This window comes from Morone saxatilis, unplaced genomic scaffold (genome assembly GCF_004916995.1).
Source record: "Morone saxatilis isolate NCDOM2014 unplaced genomic scaffold, NCSU_SB_2.0 Contig17, whole genome shotgun sequence".
Taxonomy (NCBI): Eukaryota; Metazoa; Chordata; class Actinopteri; family Moronidae; genus Morone; species Morone saxatilis.
In genome coordinates, this window is record NW_023339729.1 from 15465916 (window position 1) to 15479102 (window position 13187).

Below are 13187 nucleotides of genomic sequence, written 5' to 3' on the forward strand. Positions count from 1 at the left end.
GTGTGTGTGCGTGTGTGTTTGTACAGCATTTGTGTTCATTGTGAGTTTTCACAAACCAGGAAATTATTTCAAATATTGCTTGACTTTATTCAGTAGAATTTAATATTATGAGATCTGAGATCGCATCACATCACATAAGCAGATGTGAAATACACCACATGCAAGTGTTGGACACAAGTATTTCCATGGCTAAATAATTGATATGTTGCATATCAATCATTTTCCTACTGCGCTGTATAACAATTTGTATCCTCTTCCTGGGTCAACAAGTGAAGCACATTTCTACCCCCCTCAGACCAATACAGTGAAGGGGTCAAATCTTAGTTTAGTGTATTTACATACTATGCAACTTGGCTTTACAAACTTCCTTTCTTCCTCTCTGCCAAGTCTCCTTCTTGTTGCAAGATAACAGTAGCATACATACATGAGTTTGATGTCATTGTTTTGCAAAGCACAACTCTGTAAAAACATGCCAGCTTTGATAAAAGGAACTGATAAGCTCAGAGGCATACGAATCAGATGGATTGGACAATTTGAAACCGGTTCTCCGCTCCCATTCCTACAAACAACCTGGCTTTGGTGAACATGTGTTTCAGGGTTGGGGTTGTTTCTATTAGAGTTTTAAGAGAAAGAGGGGCTAAAGAAAGGAGGGAAGAAAAAGTGGGCAAGCAAGAGAAGTGTAAGAGAGAAAGTACAGTAGGTATTGTGGTTATATTTATGGGTTTCTGTATAATTTTGTGGTTTAATGAGTGTGGAACTACTCTGGCAGACTTGAGTCTCTATAAATGGTGACGCATGTTCTGTAGAGCATGTCATACATGTGTTTTGTCTGTGACGGCAGGGGTATCTGTGTCAAAGGGAAACAATACACTGCAGATCGGGTATAAAGAACTACTGTACATATTGAAGTATACAGACAGCTTAATGCATGAAGTAATTCAGTTCAGTCGGAAAAGTGACACTCTATCTCTTTAAAATCTTTGGGTATCAACTCTGTTTCCTCTGCTCTTGAACCAAAGTCTGCTTCTTCTCCCTTATTTATCTGACCATAAATGTCTTGACGTAAAGTTGTGCTTGGTGATAGCAGATGGGAGCTTAAAGAGGATTTTCACTGATTTTATTCTTCCAAGTCTGTTTACAGGTGTTGTGGAGGACTACTGCATACCAGTATTTGACAAAAGCATATACAGCCTTTTGTGACTACAGGGGGAGCTGCATGATATCTAATAGTTTTTCTCAAGTGATTTTACTTGAGCCAGCATCGGTTTGGGCTTACTAGTTTGAAAATGAACTTGCCAGACCTCTGTTGCCCGATCCTCATCTTTACTTGAGGCTAGCAGCTGAAGGCTACATAGTTGGTTTTAGCATAACACACTCAAATCTCCAGCTGAAGTGTCGGCGGTCTAGTTGCGTTGTGGGTAACGTAGGCACCAGGTTTTGGCAAGGAAGAATATAGTGTGGAATTAAAAACAAAAACATATCTTTGGTTCTGCTGCATTGATTTTTCTTTTGTTTTTTTAAACGTTCCATCATGAGTTTGACAGTGTTATGGGAGTGTGATTCTAAATCAGTGGAGTACTCTGGTAAACGAGTCAAATTGATACAGAATATTGCATGGCTTTTTCAATTATAGCTGTAATGTTGCCGTGTAAACCAGGAAAAGACAATTCAGAAAAAAATCCCAATCTGTGTCTCACAACTCCGCGGTCAAAAAGCTTTTTTCTTCCATTTTCCTGCTTTTTCTCTTCACTATGTATTTTCTGTTTTCATACTTTTTCAGAGTCTGTGACTGTCTTTGCTCTCTTTCTCTTTGCTTTTTCTTTCTATATTTGCACTGATTCTCAGAAATGTCCCAACTGACTCCACCCTTCCACCTGTTCCTCCTTGCCCTTCATCTCCCTCTCCTCTCCTCCCTCATCATCCTTCCTCACCTTCTTCTGGAGCCCGGTTCAATAAAAGAAGGTGAGAATCCTGCACAGGCTTTCTGTACAACTCATGCAGTATCTCATGCCGTTTTTCTGTTTTATGTGCACTTATTAGTTGTTCAAGCCTTCTTTTGACCTTGTTTTCCATGTTATTATGTTAGGCCCCGTTCAGACCGAGATACCGAACGTGTCAGTTATTGCTTGAGTAGAGTTTGAAAGGTGATGGAAGCTGTGTCTCTTCAAAAGTTAAACTATTTTCTGCTTTTATTTTTACTTCAGCACTCCACAATTCAAAAGCACTTCTCTTAAGCAATGTGTCTCTCTGTATGACCGGGGCCTAAGTTTCTCTTTATTACCTGTTTTCTGCTTCTTCTTTTTTTCCACTTCAATTCTCCATCTCAGTCCTTTGGGTGGTTTGCGTGCTCGTCTCCACTCCTCCTCCTCTGTCCCTAATTTTCTGAAATTTCAATTTCTGGCCCCTGTCCATGAAAACGATTGTCCTGAGCCAAGGAGCAGGTAGACACACATATACACCAAACAATCACACCCATGTTAGTGTGTCCAGCATAGCTGTAGCTCAATGTTGTCATAGATCACTTTTAACTGATTTTAAGTCATTTTTAATATGTAAATGAACGTGAGTGTGTTACTACCTACTGAATGTTTATCAGGGCATATTATGTAACCATTCCTGTGCGTGCGCTTATTTGTGTTTCAGTGATGTAGCAGCTCTGTCCACACAAAGTGCAGCATGTTGGGTAGGGGAAAGTCCTCTGCGCAGCCACCGCCACTCGTGGAGGCAGCAGATCTTCCTACGTGTGGCTACACCTCAGAAGAACACAGAAGCCAATGGTAAAGAACACACTCACAAACCGATTTATATATCATATCATATTTGATTATTTTTCTCCTTTTATTTAGAACGGTTGTGCAAATCTTCAATTAAGCATGTAACAAAATATTAAATATTAATGTCTCATTGTCAGCCTTTACTTAGGCGGGCCACTTTGGTATTTTAACGTCCAGGGACACATTTGAACTTCTTAAAGAGAAACACAGAGAGAGAGAAAAAGAGAAGAGAGGGAAGTGTTATCTGGTACTCGGAGAAGGTAGAGAAGGTACCAATTTCCACGGGCTCATTAACAACAAGCCTCCTCTCTGCTTTTGTGAATATGGAATCATGGTGTTTTTAGGGCGTCTTTATAAAACATACTGCTGGGGAGATACAGAGAGGAACAGAAAGAGGCGGGGCAAACCAGTGTGTGTGTAGAGTGGAGCAGAGTTGCGTGTGTGTGTGTGTGTGTATGTGGGAGAGAAAGCCCGGGGAGCAGATTAAAGTAGTTTGTGCGTAAATGCCAGTGAAACGCTTGCTTTGCATTCCTGCCTCATCAACCCCTTCAAAGTGCATATTTTTCTCACATGAACTCTGGGAGAGTGTGAATTAGGATGAACAATAAAATAAATTGAGTATAATATGAAACAATAGATGTTTTTCTATCATCTCACAATATATATCGTCATATTGCACGGCCCTTGTTTGATACAGTAAATTATAATTACTTATGCACATTTTTTGCTTAGTGTCATCAATAAACATGCCGTATATCTCTTTTAGATTACTTAGATAACAAAAATACTGCTTTGTGCACTTAGTGAGTGTAAGCGTCTGTAGAATAAAAGAGCTTTGACGGATGAGGTCTTTACACAGGGATTACTTTACATGCTCTAGTTGTAAACTTTTATGTCGTCTTCCTTAGAAGAACTGTCTTCTTCCTTAGAGGAAGACAGGTCAAGGAACTTGTGTAAACACACATGTTCTTTGGCGTTCGTGCATGCTTAGTATCCTACCAAAATAAGAAGATGAGCAAGACTCCCCACATGTGCTACGTCACCTGTGTTATTATTAAAAACAGCCATGCAAGGTCCCAGTGTGTAGACAGTGGTGCAGTGACAAAGCCTTTCCACTCTGTGTCACTCTTTGATTTAATCTCATGGTACATGTGTGCTTTAAAAAGGGGAAGGGAATGAGAATAGATCCCTTTACCATAGCTCTTTCTCTCCTGTATGAACTTGAAGTCGCTATTATCACCTCCCTCCTGGCAGTTTTTCCAATACCTGCCATCTTTCCCAAGGTGTTCCTTAACACTGATATTCATGTTCATTCAAGCATTTTTGGTTTGGATTTGGGATCAGTTTTGGCTATTGTACCCACTTCTAATGTACTTTCCTCTTGAAATCCCAGTCTAGAAATCATGCATAAAACACATTGATATGATGACATAGATCCTGGTAATTTGTTTCTGTTTATTTTACTTTTGTGTTCCTAAGGATTTTATCCTCGGCACCAAAAAATTGGTTGGGATATTATATTCCTGTGCTGAGGGAAAATGTATTAAAATATATAAAGCATACATAATGTGTAGGAAGCTATGAAGCCCAATGCCATTCTCAGCAGAGCAGGGTACCCTGTTAAAGAGTCTAAACTTAAGACCAAAATAACCAGGAGCTCACGTATCTCCGTTGTTATCAGACTGTGAGTGACTGACGTGCACATGCACACAGGGCTGAAGTGAAATGAATGTGAAGCTTGAATGCCTTTGGCGAGTAAAAATAATCAAAAGTATGTCTACCTGGATATTGACAGCTTTGTTAAATATTTTGAAATGTGAAGGATACAAGTAGAACACAGTGTTGTACGTTGAGTGAAATATAGCTTTAAACTCAGTTACCTTTGAAATATCATCAGTCTTAAATTAGTATGTGTCCACAGAAACATATGTGTCTGAGCAGACGTGGGAATCATGCATGTGCTTGCACGTCTTCAGATCCTGCTTTTTGATAATTACATAAACTGTGTGTATGACAGAACAAGTGTTGACAGTTCAGATATTTGGGTTGGTCACACTGTAACGCCTGTAAGAAGAGCACACTAAGGAAAAAAACGATGTCTTTTTAAATGGTGGCATCTATGGACGTAAGTCACTTTTGCTTTCTGTTCTTACAGAAAACAGAATCATTCACCATGTTATACAAGGCAACAACAGTTGCACAGCACCCATTATTCTGTGTGAGTCATTTCAACTACTGACAGTGGATAATAGAATCACATTACAGTATAATGCAGTTGAATTTTACTATTTTATTCACACAGTGTAGGGGTTTTGAGTCAAGACAACCAAGGCTGCATTAGAAAAAGGAAGACTGGTCACTATTAGACCCCAAACACGGACTGAAAGGCACAGTAACAGGCTGGCTATCTGCATCTGTGTCTTTTTTGTGCCACCACTGGGAGGTGCCAAAGTCTAAAATGTCCACACACCGCAGCTACAAATGTTTCCGTACAGTTCAATTGACTCTTCTTTGATGCAGTCTTGACAACTGAGCTTTATAACCTTAATAAAATTAGCATGTTTTACAAGAGTAATTGATTACATTACACTGTAAGGAGTTCCCACTGATTTGTTCACTTCTGCACTCACCCCACTGGATTCTGTATTTGGGTCTAATAAATGCACCAGGAATATGGGACTAATGTGACCTTTTTATCCACCTTTCCCCTGAGCACTTCTCATGAGGGATTAGTGACGTTAAGGCCTGTCACATCATTTCATTTAAGTAATTTCTCCTCATCATTAATGAAATCTGCACCTCAAGTTTATTTTGACAGTCAACTGCCGTGAAGGAAAGGAAAAACTGTGCTTTAAGCAGGTCAGTGTGATGGGCTTTGTGCTGGCTGAATGCAAGTTGGGTGTGTATTTATGTGTGTGCTTACATACATGAGGTCATGGGTGTGTCGAGTGAGTGTTTGTGTGAATGTGTGTGTGCGTATTGGAGGGGGTGGAGGTGTCTCAAGGTCATGTTGACAGTCCACACACAGACAGCGCCAGAGGAAAGCGCCAGCCTTGTTGACCCACTTTGCATGTTCTGTGTGTGTGTGTGTGTGTGTGTGCGTGTGTATGTATGCTTGGGACTTGGTTCTGGCCAAGTTGAAGTGTTTGCTCAGGGAGTGGATCGTGCCACTCTGTGCAAGTGTGTGTGCGTGCATCCATGAATTTTCACACCTAAAAGCTAACTCTTGAGCTATGTGCTCTGCTGGTTTCTGCACGTCTTGCTAAGTCTCCCTGATACAGACACAAAGGCATACATAAATGTTAACCTCATCTGGCACAAAGAAGGCTATTGTCGTCGTATATGTGTGTCTATATTGAGTTGATGTATGCTTGGTTTTATACTATGTCGGAGAATTAAAAGGGTGACTTATCTTACATATTTCTAAAATTTCCTCAGAAGAGTCTTTGGGAAGATAAGCATCAGGTTCACATACCTAAGCCAAGCAATGGTATGTGAATGCGTGCTTGTGTGTAGAAGTGATCAAACTGAATTGTGATGTTCCTACGAACTGAAAGAGAAGCAAGTGCTATCTGGATGGTTGTTATGTCCTTCCTCTAAACAACACAGGGTATTTTGAGGTTTGGGATCCACCCTGTACTTTGGGGTGGAGTCACACAAACACATTTTTTTTACTGTGTGCGCGTTGACTGTGTCAAATATATCTTATGTTTAGCTCTTTTTTTTTTTTTTTTTTCTTTAATTGTCCGAAGGATTGTTGTAAATTGAATTGACTGTGGGTCAATTGGTGAACTTCAATAAAAAGACAAAAAAGATGTGTTTTTCATATTCTGTAAATATAGAAAATGTAAATACCATTTTTTGGGGGGGGGTTTTGTGTATGCATTTTTATATTATTTGATATTTCTTATATTTAATTTTCCTTTTTTCTATCAAGCTCTGTTGTTTCACACAACCTGCTTATAAATATTATGATTAAAATGTTATTTATAGTTTGAGTATATGTTAATCACATGCTTATTATCTATATTGTTATTTATTTGCTGTATTCCCTTATTTACTGCTATAATAGACACCTAATGTGGTGTAATCTGATCGAATCTGATGTAATATAATCTCATATGTCTTTCAGAGCGGGGGGACCCCTGTCTAGAGGGGGGTCGAGTGTGTGTGGGCCAGGTGGGAGCTGGTGGAAGTGGGGACTCATCCATAAGGGTGGTGCCTGAGGAGAGGACGAAAAGGAGTAAAGAGGAGCTGAGGGAGCTCTGGAGGAAGGCCATACTGCAGCAGATCCTCCTGCAGAGGATGGAGATGGAGAACCAGAAACTACAGGGTGAGCCTGCATCGCAATTTATTCACGCCTCATCACATAGCATGATGAGTTGTTTTCTAGATGTCTAATTTTTAATCTATCTTGGCAACATTTCTTTCCAGATGTGCACACACACACAGGTTAGGTAATCAAATGCACACCTGTTTTTTGTTTTGTTTTTCTTGAAATATTTGGACCCACCACAAATGAAGAGGTTATATAATATATAGTTGTGTGTGTGTGTGTGTGCGCTTGTGTTTTCATATCTAAGGGCGTGCCAAGCACACCTCCTCTTTCCTGACCCAGTTGGCACGTTTTAACACACACCTAGCTCTGAGCCACACCTAACTACCTGCACTGTATACAAACCATCAATTCACACACACGCAACACTTCATCCATTACACAGATAGAGATGATTGCCTATATATCAGAGTGTAGGTTAATTTGATGTCAGAAAAACAACCTCATTCTTTTCAGCCACACACACACACACACACACACACACACATATTTGCTGTAGTCATACCATACACAAGAACATACACATCTACAGTGTGTAGCAACTTTCTTGGGCGTCTATGGTTTAATTGTGTTTTATTCCTCCCAGAGGGTGCGCTCCACCTTTCTGTCCGTTATTTGTCTGGGTGGAGCTCAACTCCCTGTCTTCCATTCTTTCGGTTTATCTCTCTCATTGCTGCCTGGTTAATGGGTCAACTGTGAAAGTGTGTGTGTGTATCTTTGTCCGCTCCAGGGTGGGGTATCCTATCATGTTGTGTGTTATCATGGGCGGAGTGTTCCGGCGACAGAAAAGGAGAGAAATGGAGCAGGAGGCGAGGAGAGGTTGGAGAGTGGTGAGACTGAGCTTCGCTGGCTGGGCCGCAGCCAATGAGTGAGTCTTGATGGACTAAACTCTGCCTGCTCCAGACAGCTGATAAGACAGACAGCAGAGCCACGGCCTCTCCAATAGCATCTATTCTTACTCTGGGTGTGTCAGCTACTGCTCCGTCCAAGTTTTCTTCCTCTGTTATCCAGAATACGCATTTCAGGTCACTCACGCTACTTTTTTGTCTTCGGTTGCTGAGGCCATGATATACAGCGCTTCATAAAAAGTGTTCAGATCTCTAGAGATGTTCTCAATTTATCTTGTGCCAAGTTAATTTTAAAATGCCTTTTATTCTGGATTTGAATGTGAGTTCTATGCAAACATTGCTAAGCACTCATTGCAAGCCACTAAATTAGCATTTTCTTGTTGTTAATAAAGCTGTGGTGTTAATATAATTGCCCCACTTTACATTTTGCAAACTTTTGTTGATGGAAATACACACAGCTTAATCCCCCTTGTTGGCTACACACCTAATTTCCCCCCAGTTTCCTGGAAGGTGTTAGTACAGGTTGGAACGTGAAGGGGCCTGCTGTCTCTTTCCTGTCCTGTACTGATGATGTCACTTCCCAGCTCTGCCAAGCTGCAGCTGGTCACTGGGTGGACGCCACACATGAGCGGAAAGGGTGGGGAAGTCCACAGGGGGAAAGGAGGGAGAGAAGGGGGGGAGAGAGAGAGTGTGGCTAACGGACAAGAGAAATGTGGGATTAAATAAGAAGTAAGAGTTGCTGGAAAAAAGAGAAGAAGAGTAGGTCTGTGGGTTCAGAGATTAGCGGAGGGAGAAAGGAAGGGTGTTGTCAAAAAAGAGAGGAACAGATGAGGGGCGCTGGGTGTGCCCTCACGTTCTTTGATCACTAGTGTCAACATGTTGCAACAGAATTCACAGTTTGTATCTTTCTGTTCAGTTCATCGGTAGTGTTAATCTGTGTCTGAGGTTCACGGATATGGGCTCACAGATTTGAATACAAATTAAAAAAAAAAAAACATCTGTTGTATTATAGATGGGGAATATGTTGTAATTATATTGATAAGTCCCTGTGTCCAAAGGGTCTCTCTGATATTCCTTGACTTTCTGTCCACCTGTGAGTCATGTGCAAACTTCCAAAATTACAATATGATTGGATCTAATGCTGGCGTTTTACATGTCATATACTGACGCTGCACACTATTCCAGCTGTGTGATGCATTGTGTCCAGCCACAGGATATGAAGGGTCAGACAGACGCAGAGCTGTGGCCTTGTGTTCCTATTTAAAATACCTTGTGATGCTATGAGCACAGAGCTAGCTACTGACATTAAAGTGGTCACAATAAATATTTTAATAGTAATATTGTATCAATGTATATGGCAATGTAAAAACAATGTGAAAGGGTTCGCTCACAGTGATAAATCACCAAAAACACAAAATTCCCCGTGCACAGCAGTGTTCCTCTTCTGGGTCCCAGAGGATTTAGAAGCTAGAAAGTCATTTTCTTCTTTACGCTGGTTTTATTGTTATGACAGGCTAGCTTGCCACAACAAAGAGTGTGTGGAAAGCTGTATCAGTCATGTATGAAAGTGCACGAGTGCAGTAGCTGATGTGAGGTGGATTTTCTTAGTGCGAAACAAAACGAAAAGTACAGCACAAAGAGAGCAGCACAGTGGACAGGTGGGCTTAAATAGCTCTCAGGAACACTGGCCAGGTTTCCCAGTTACAGCGATGGCACCTCAGCTATTACTTTTACTATGACTATACTGTCATCATTGACGTGTACTGTCTGTGTGTACTTTTGTTTGTAGCCTCAGAGAGCGATCTGCAGAACAAGCGTCTGAAGCTGGACTATGAGGAAATCACTCCGTGTCTGAAGGAGGTCACTCTGGTCTGGGAGAAGATGTTGGGAACTCCTGGAAGGGCAAAGGTCAAATTTGACACAGAGACCATACATGCGGCTGTTGCACAAGGTACATATTTGGCTCTACAAATACATATATCAGTGCTTCTTGTAAATGTTTGTTCATTTTCAAAATCATCAGGTATTAGCAAATATTGACTAAAGCTTAATGTATAAAGCTCCAAAACTGAAAATATGTGGTGTAACATTTTTCCTTATCATCAGCATGGACCCTTTTCCCAAATACAGCAAAAGAAAAGAGCATAAATTCCATGAAGTGTTTTTAATTCACCCTTTGTGCGCACAGTAAGTCAAGTGTATTTCCCTAGTAGTGTCTATCTCTTATTGTCGAGGCTTTCTGTTCTGTCCATTTTCTAATATCAGCATGTCCTGCACAGAGGACATGTGTGGGTTCTCTTCTGCCTTCGGTCTCAAACATACCAGGCGAGATCTAAAGTCCAGAACACAAATGCGCACAGAAAAGCTACTCGCCAATGAATAGCAGTGTTAGAACTAAAACGGTGGCCACACCATCTGATGAGGAGGAGGTCAGGATTAAAGCTGCAAGGTCACGGGCGCGTGGTTAGCTCAGTCGGTAGAGCTGGCGACCCATGTGCCAGACTAGGCAAATAGTCAGGACTACAGGAATTTTATGCTGAGAACCAAGATGTAAACCCCCCTTCATATCTCTGGTAGGTGACTTTGGACAGAGCCAGGCTAGCTGGTTCCCCATGTTTCCAGTCTAGGTGGAAAGCTAAGATAACTGGCTATTTGCTGTTGACTTACAGTATATTTATCTTACAGACATGCGAGTCGTATCTATCCTCTCATCTAACTAACAAGTGCATTTCACAAATGAATGTTGAAATTTTGTCTAAATCCTCAACTGCTCAGTCAGCCAGCAGTTCACGTTGTGGTTGTACTGGGCAGCTTCCAGGTGTGAATGTGCATAAAAGAGTGTGAACAGGGTGTTTCCTGAAATGGAGAGCAATGCTCTAAGCAAAACAAGATATATAAATATAAAATATATAAAAGGGTTAGTTCTCAATTTACTAAAAGAAACTGAATCCAATTGGATCTAATTACATTTGTAATCTAAGAATTGCATTTTCTGACTCCCTGTCTGTCACTGTCACTCAGTTAAATCAGTTAATCAGTTCCTGGACTGACATGAAAGTGTTTTTACAGTCATGTTAAGGCTCCTCTGAGCAGTCTCACCACATTTCTAAGTCCTGACATCAGAACTCCCTGTGATTTGCATACTACAGACATGACTTGCATACAGAATCAAAATCTGAACAGTTGTCAAGGAAAGCAGGTTACATTTCACCTTCGCACTACCCCTCCCCACTCAACCATTATAACCTTTATCTTCCTTCATCTTTGTCATCTTTGACAGGTGTCCCGAGGCAGCATCGAGGAGAGATCTGGAAGTTTCTCTCTGAACAGTTTCTGCTCAGGCAGGCAGTCCCCTCCCGACCCCCTTCCAACGACGCTCCGTACAAAGAGCTGCTGAAACAGCTCACCTCACAGCAACACGCCATTCTCATCGATCTGGGTAACTCGGACACGCACACATATGTTCATATTCACTGACACATTTTAGATTTTGCAGATGGGGAATCTGCACGTTTTGAAAAGTCATAAAAACATGTTTATTAAAGAATTAAACATATCTTTTTCTCCAGAGTTGATAATTGTGTGGTGTTAGAGGATGTGGGCGAAACTCTTTGCGAGCAAGGCGGATTAAAAGAGGTGACACATAATGGGCAACTTTCAATTTTAGCAAAACCTGCATACATTTCATTATTTCTTTTATTGGTTGGCCATCCATCAAATTTTAATCTGGGTAGATTTCAATCAATGCATGTACTGAAATGATTGTACACCTTATTGTCCCTACTGGTTTTCTATCGTTCTTTGACAAGAATGATTCTGAAGAAGGGTTTACATCTTCTTATGTTAAAAAGGTCTTTAAATGTCTTCAGTTCAATTTGGTGAACACAGCAGAAACCCTGCACTGAGTATATTACACTGTGTCAAACCTCATTTTAACGCTTTCACCCTGAAATGTTCACAACACCTCCTACCCAAAAACCCACACACACACATACAGTACCTACACCCCACCCATATAACACCCACACACATACACATCCACCCACAGATCTATGCCTGTAGCACTTAACCTCCACTGTGTTTGCTGTTGACCCTGTGTCTTTCATCTGACTATCATGTTATTCACTTTACATCAAATTAGGGTGGGGACGGAGGTAACGGCGTATACAGTGACGGTTGGTACCATGGCCCAATATGAAGGTGTTATGTGCTCTAGGAAAAAAACACACACATTGTTTGTGATATTGAACCAAGCAAAGAGGTTGTCAGGTAGAAAATGTACGGCACCTTGAAGGCTGTGCGAAAGTGCAGCGTTTAAGTAAGTTGTAAGACAAGAGGACAAAGGTTTAGAATTTAGGGTTTTAAAGTGCAGCACTCCCAAATGTTACATTCAGCACACAGAACAGACACATATACATTCTCTTTCCTTCAGGCAAGGGAGGGAGTCGTGACATTATGTTCGCAAACATAAACTCCCCCCCTGCACATTCGACGCATACACACTCACACCGTTGTCATTGTCTTCGCCAGAGCCTCGATGTCACACACTGTAAGTCAAGAAGTTTTCAGTCGGAAAACACACACACCTGCCAATTACCAGCCCATACGTTTTAAGAATGTTTTTTTTTTACAGATCCCGGCTCATTATGTTGTCATTTAAGTCATGAGGCTGGATTCATGTGTGTGTGGTTTTTATAAACATGTTTGTAAGTATGACAACTTGGAATGGGTTGGCACATGCCCATACACCAAGCACATCAACAGCAAACCGTGAAGTCTACCATCCCTAAGGCAGAGTTTATGCTTCGTTCAAACACGTGTTGCACACCCAGAAGCTTTGGTGTCTTATGGATCATTCACTCAGATTCTTTCCAGGAGTATGTCAGACATAACAATCTATTAAAACTGTGTTATTGTGTTTTTAGATGCATATCAGGTTGATCTCAGACATCAAATAGATACTTTGTCTGGCAGAGAATTTCATGCTAAATATGAACAGTGCAGATGTTTTGCAATATAGATCATGTCTCACTCTTCTTCTGTCCCAGGTCGCACTTTTCCCACTCATCCATACTTCCAAGCCCAGCTGGGGGCAGGACAACTGTCACTGTATAATATACTGAAAGCCTACTCCCTGCTGGACCCTGAGGTATCATGTAATTCTTCTATTCTTTCTGGCTTTTTTTTCTTTCACTTTCTTTTCGGGTGTGCCCCCCCCCCCCCCCCCCC

The 13187-nt window shown here is 41.1% G+C and overlaps 1 protein-coding gene across 1 annotated transcript in view; it reads left to right on the forward strand.

Moving 5' to 3' along the window:
- tbc1d1 (TBC1 (tre-2/USP6, BUB2, cdc16) domain family, member 1) overlaps positions 1–13187 on the forward strand; it is a gene marked incomplete in the record, with an annotated part of 45670 nt that overhangs the window by 25222 nt on the left and 7261 nt on the right. Inside the window, 7 exon segments of the mRNA XM_035659797.1 lie at positions 1846–1962; positions 2328–2441; positions 2644–2777; positions 6907–7107; positions 9748–9909; positions 11239–11397; positions 13007–13107. Coding sequence (XP_035515690.1) covers positions 1846–1962; positions 2328–2441; positions 2644–2777; positions 6907–7107; positions 9748–9909; positions 11239–11397; positions 13007–13107 — 988 coding nt within the window.